This window comes from Gavialis gangeticus, unplaced genomic scaffold (genome assembly GCF_001723915.1).
Source record: "Gavialis gangeticus isolate Ggan-Ray unplaced genomic scaffold, GavGan_comp1, whole genome shotgun sequence".
Classification (NCBI taxonomy): domain Eukaryota; kingdom Metazoa; phylum Chordata; order Crocodylia; family Gavialidae; genus Gavialis; species Gavialis gangeticus.
This window is the reverse complement of record NW_017728993.1, coordinates 49,572,322-49,578,609: the sequence shown is the minus strand read 5'-3', so window position 1 is coordinate 49,578,609 and position 6,288 is coordinate 49,572,322. Positions and strand designations below refer to the sequence as shown.

The 6,288-nt window shown below is 39.3% G+C and overlaps 1 protein-coding gene across 2 annotated transcripts in view; it reads left to right on the top strand.

Moving 5' to 3' along the window:
• The window catches only part of COL11A1 (collagen type XI alpha 1 chain), a 334,641-nt gene that overhangs the window by 291,189 nt on the left and 37,164 nt on the right, over positions 1 to 6,288 (top strand). For both annotated transcript variants that reach the window (XM_019501723.1, XM_019501722.1), the window contains exons 55-57: positions 1,932 to 1,985; positions 2,573 to 2,680; positions 2,770 to 2,823. In XM_019501723.1, the coding sequence (XP_019357268.1) occupies positions 1,932 to 1,985; positions 2,573 to 2,680; positions 2,770 to 2,823 (216 nt within the window). The remainder of the gene's footprint in view (positions 1 to 1,931; positions 1,986 to 2,572; positions 2,681 to 2,769; positions 2,824 to 6,288) is intronic.

Sequence of the window (6,288 nt, the reverse complement as noted above, 5' to 3'; positions counted from 1 at the left end):
ACCCAAATAACCTTGCCTATGTCCTTAGACCAACATGGCTACAGCACCAAACCTGGACCTGGATGGAAGCCTCAATGATGAGTGCCCCTGCCTGGACAGAACAGAAACCTCACAGGTGCAAGCAGAGGGAGTGGTCATGGCAGGGACTCTGGCATTGCAACCACTACACAGTTCTTCAGAGAGTCTTGTCAGAATTTCCAAAGCTCAGCCTTCCTGCTGACTCTGTCATCTCTCATAGCAGGGGACCTGGTTTTACCCTAGTCATGGAAAAATCGAAAGACCAATTCCTCCTTCTCCTCTCCCCCCACCCCACTACCTTAGTGACAATGCCTAAAATATGTTGAATCCAGCCACCCTCTCCATCAGTACTGTTCCATTTGCTAAGGAAAATCCTCCAGAAACTTCCCTCCAGCCAGGGAAATCTGGAATTCCCCTAGTTACAGCCCATTTCCCTGAAATATTTTTGTTATTGTGAGGCTGATGTTTCCCTTTGCAGGCAGATCACTATTACTCCTACTACCATGTGTCTGAGGGGGGTAATTACTCCTGCCCTTTTGAAACAATTAACCGGTGATACTTAATAGTTTATCTTTTGCCCTGTCCATTAGGCCTGCATACTACGGGTTTTTTCTGACATGTAAATAGCTATTAACTAGAGATCTGTCTATAACCTTTTGCTTAAATTATGACACAAAATTGCATAGATATGTACACATAGAATAACAAGTTCTGTGCAGTGATAAAAATGATACAAGTAAATTCAACTTATCATTAGCTTTGGAAAAAGAGAAAACATAAATCTAACTCAAGACAAATATCTCTGCATGAAGTGCTCTGTATCCCATAATTGTTCCTGTTTTTTGGTGTGGATCCATGACAATTAGGCGTGAAAAACAAATGTGAATACAGACTGGGCTGGTAGCAGTGGTGACATAATAGCACTCTTGTTGCTTTGAGTCAGTACTATACCATTCCCCATGATACTGTTTGGGTACATTGTGCTGTAGTATGTAAATCTGTATCCCTTATTATTCATGGTTATTATAGATTGCCTTGACAGAAGCGTAACTGCTGTTAACACATAGCTAAATTACAACTTGGTTAATTATATTCTGGTTGCAGTACATTCAGTGGGAAAAGATCCAGTCCTTCACTTTTCTGTCCAGGCGCAAAGGTTGTACACTAATGGGGAGAATAGTAGGTCCTACATGCCACCCTAGAGATGGCTTCATTTCAGGATTGAATGAGTAATCTTTGCATATCTCTAACTAAATGTTTAAAATTAGATGTAAATCCTCAGTACCTTAATTCAAGTGAATAGAGCTTTGCATCAGTATACATCATAATATGTCATCCTGTGAAACTGGGGGGGGCAAATTAAACCTTACTATAAATGGATTGAATTTATACTTGAACTAGGAGCTACAACTCAGGGAGTGAAGAAGCACGTATTGTGCCATTCTGCATATAACAGAACAAGATGCTGCTGCTTACATTTTAATTGAAAGCCACAATGAAATCCCTATGAAGTTTGATAGGAGCCAATCTAGGCCAATGTTCAACTTTTAATTATAGGTTTACCTTAAGTTTGGTGAATGTCATTGTCATCAGATTGTTGTGTTCTCTTTTTTAATTGTTGTACTGTTCAAGTGTAATCCGTTGTCTTTTAAATGCAGCTGTTCTAACTCCAGATGAATTATATAAAAATAAAGAAAATGTTTAACAAGGATTTACTGATATTTTTCATCCTATTGCTAAGAGGATCAAGATATAAATGTCATTTAGATTGTTATTACCAAATGTCAATTGTATTATTTACTGATATACTAGGATTCATAAGAACATTTTTTGTTATATTTTATATTACTTTATTATACTGGAATTATGAAGTGGTGTTTGTGCCATGCCTAACACTTTCCCTACCTTTACAGGGCCCTCCTGGAGCATCTGGAGCTGAGGGCAGGCAAGGTGAAAAAGGTGCAAAGGTAAAACAAAACAAAACAAAAACCCCAAGATTATGTTACAAGAATGGAAATGCAAAAAGCATTTTAAAATGCTTCCTACTTTTTAAGCTATTTACTGTTTATGGAATATGTGATATTTGAAACCCTACCAAAGTCTTTGTAATTAAACCATAAAGAAACAAATTAAGAGCCATGTTTTGTATTTACATTACAAAAATAATTTGCTTATTGTCACACAGTAGTGGTGCCTATTTCTCTCTTTAAAGCATAACCTGAACTTGGATGCAGTGTAGGGACACCCCCCACTTCTAGAGGTATTTGATGCTGCAGTGGGTTCAATATTAACAAAAGTAGGGCTGGCTCATCCAGGTATTAAAGTAGAGAAGGGGGAGAATGACTCTGTCCTCACCATTCAAGGGAGGCTGTTGTGATGTTCACCCAGGAGATGGGACTTTTTACTCAGAGGAATGCAGATTCAGACTGTGGCTTCAGAGGAAAGGAATAAAAAAAGTATTTGGACCCTGACTTCCTGCTTTTTCACCTATGCAGACCCTGGCATATTCAACTCCACTAATGCTGCTTCTAACCAGATATGTGCTTCTTTGTAGGGTGAGCCTGGTTCAGAAGGTGCTGCTGGGAAAACAGGTCCAGTTGGTCCCCAGGGGCCTGCAGGAAAATCTGGCCCGGAGGGTCTCCGCGGTATTCCTGGCCCTGTGGTGAGTATATTGCACACTCTGTTCTTTTCCTACCATATCAATTTTATATATCTTCTTATGAAGAAAATCTAATGGTCTGCTTCTTATAGGGAGAACAAGGGTTACCTGGAGCTCCAGGTCAAGATGGCCCACCAGGTCCCTTGGTAAGTATCTTTCCTGTGCTATTTCAAAGAAGAAAAATCCTCCAAAAATATGCCATTAACATACCTTGTATATTATAAGGAAAATAATAATACAGATCATTACTTACAAGACTAATATCCTTCTGTTTATTAGAACTAGAATACTGAGCCCCTGTTTCACCACCACTTTACTTCAGTTACAGACAGAGCAACTGCACTGAACACAAAGGAGTTACATTGGTATAAAGCTGAAAAGGACGCTAGTTTACCAGAAAAGGACCCTAATCTGTACCAGAATTTAAATTAGATTAAAACACCATATATTAGGAAACATTAAATATGAATACTATACAAAACATATATTTTGTCTCCAAACAAGCATTCCTAAAATGTGATGATTATTGGCTCCATACTTTATATATTGTCCCAGTCTCTTTTCCATTTGCATTCTGAATTGGGATTTTACTGTACCATCTGCTTGAAAAAGGTAGCAGAAATCACTCCCATAGAAGCACCTTTGAAGCTGCAATATTTGTCTTTGCTAGTACCCAAGCAATCATGAGCAAATGGGCAGATACCAAATGAAATCATTGCCTTCTGCTTAAAATGCTACTTGTAAAAGAAATTAGCAAAAGCCAAAAAGGCATTCTTGTAAAGTGCATTGTTGGGTAAAACCTACAGGTTTTGTTACTAACTGCAGAGTTGTCTTTAAGTTTTAAGTTAACTTTTTAGCCAGAACCAGGATAATTTACTTTAGAGTTGTTTATCAGTGTTATCAAATAATATTTGGCAATTATAATATTTATCTGGATCTCTTTTAAGTCAGGGAATTGGCATTGTATAAATAAAACTTGGTTTAATCACCCCAACCTGAGGAAAGAAAAATAAATTCATATTTGCTGCCATTGAGTGGCATTTAACAATTATCAGTTAAGGTGACATAATGGCTTATTGAATATTACTGTACATTAATAAGAAAGATAAAAGGAAAGGAAGCAGCACATGGAAGATTTAGTAATTAACGTTTTGGAAGTTGTGTTACTTGTATGTAGTGGTATATTTATTGGGGTTTCTTAAGTCCCTCCAGATGAACAGAAAAACTAATGCTATGCTTACTAGCAATATGTTGTTGTGATGGTTCTTACTCAAGTCTTGTATTGTACATAAAATTTACAGTCTGCTTAACCAGGCAAAATCGGTTGTAAACAAAGGCAACTACATTGTTGAGAACTGTCTTGGATCAATTTATCTTGCAGTAAAATTCACAAGCGTTACCTAGAATTCACTACATTTGCCTGCTCTGAAGTCCTATCTGAGGAAATTGTTTCCCCAACTACACCTTTTTGGGGTGGTCAGAGACATTCACATGGAAGGAAGGAAACAAGCAGAGAAAAATGACCCTGTGCACAATGAAAAAATGGAGGTTTTCAGAATCTGGGTTATAAATATTTTTAGAAGCCAAATTCAGTGGGTTTAGTACATGTCTAGAGTGCCACGTCAAGGGTAGGAGATATAAACAGAACATGGACAGCCATGGATGGGCAAAAGGAAGAAGTAGGAATGAAGGTCTGTCATAATCCAAAAGGATATAGCCTTACATTTTGCAAGCAGTGTTGTCACACAGCCAATAAAACCTCTGTGGAAGTTTTAACGTATGGTGCAATGTATAACTACACCACTAGATCACAAGATACAGGAGCAGTTAAAGACAGTTTCCTGTCCTGTAGAAATGGTGTGGGGGTTTTGGGTGAGAAGGCTGAATGTGGGCATCAGGCCATGGAAGGAATCCTTCTGTCCAGTTCCTTCATCTTGCAGCCATGGAGAATAAATCACTTGTGTAGACCTGTGCAGAAGCTTTTACAGATTAACTATTCACTTGCCCTACCCAACTTTTATGAAGATAATTCCTACTTTGCACATGCATCAGGAGCCAGGTATGAAGGTCTGGATCTCAGTTTAACCTCTCCAGCTCAGGTTCTTAGTATATAAAATGAAGAAGCTGAGAAAATGTACAATACATCTGTGATAGAAGGGTCTAAGTGGGCTGAGTTATGGAATGGTTTTCTTGTGGGGGAACACTTTGGAAGTCTCACTGTGGTGAGTAGGACCCTTTGCTGTAGATAGTTTCAGAACAGGACATCTAGCTGCCCTTTTCATGCCGAGGAAATTAACAGTTTGGGACTAGCAGGAGGCCCAGGAATCTGCCCTGTAATTCTTTCCTGAGTGATGACATTGTTTCATGTTATTACCTGAATGTTAGTCCCAGGGTTGACTACTATAGTTTTGTTACAGTTTGCTGATAATGAGGCACACTGTGCCTGAGGAGAAGAAAAAGCTCTAAGGGAGCCATGGGGAAAAAAGTAGGATTCTTAAGGAGGACATAGGGAACAGTAGTGATGGCATAATAAAGACACTTGGTTTTGAAAAGGAGCTGTCTGCTGTACTGTCTGGGATCCCGCCACTCTGATCTCCACATTTGAGGAGGAAAATCTGTCCCAGGAACTGAGCAAATAAAGAGCTCTCTGAGGTGGGGGTGCTATGGATAAGCCAGGAAAGCCAGGGGCAAAGAAAAGCTGGTCTCAGAGCTAGAGGACTGCTACAGGTAAAGCACCCCTGCCACCCTGGGTGCTAATTAGCATGCTCCAGCAGACTTGATTGAATCTGTTCTGACATGCTGTAATTACAGATTATTGGAGCAGCCTCCCCACACAGGTAGAGGCACCCTAAAGTTTTGGGTTCTGGGGAGATTTTCTTTTGGTGTTGGGCAGCCCAGGCTCTCAGTTTAGGACCTGGGCCTGCACCCTGCCTAGTCTCAGTTTATTGTTCAAATGGCACAGGGCAGTCCCAGCAGCTGGCAATTGTGCAATGGGCACCTGGGGAATTTTCTGCCCCATCCCATCAGCCTGGCAGAAGTGCTTGATTCTGAGTTTCAGAAGCTTACCCCCGTTTCCTTCTAAGTGCTTTGTCCATGAATTATGTATTTGCCAGGGGTTTTGCATTTAATGATAGCCTGAGATAGAAATGGAAAGGGTACACACTGAATAATATTTTGTGTATGAAGAATTATAATCCTTTTTGAATCTGTGCCAGGTTGAAGAGGTCACTTATTACTACTGTCTATATCGTAACTTCTCAGATATCCTGACTGCCAGCAAGAAACTAGTAGTGATGAGATATTGACACAGTTTAGCAGCCTTGCTCCTAATGCTTTTATGTTCAGTGTGAATTTAACAGCCTCTTGAGAAATGTATTCCTCTTCTACTCTTGCATATACCCTGCATAGCTTGGATTTTTTACCTTGTTCTATGAAAATTAAAACCAATATTATCCTTCCTCTGAATGTCAAGAAATTTATCAGTTTCTGAAGAGTTCCTCCAAAAGTATAGATAGGAATTAAAATATAAATAAATTAAATAAGGAACAGGAACAAGTGAAGGAACAAAGACAGCTTTCTTCCTTAATATCCATTCCTGTCCCAACGTTCCA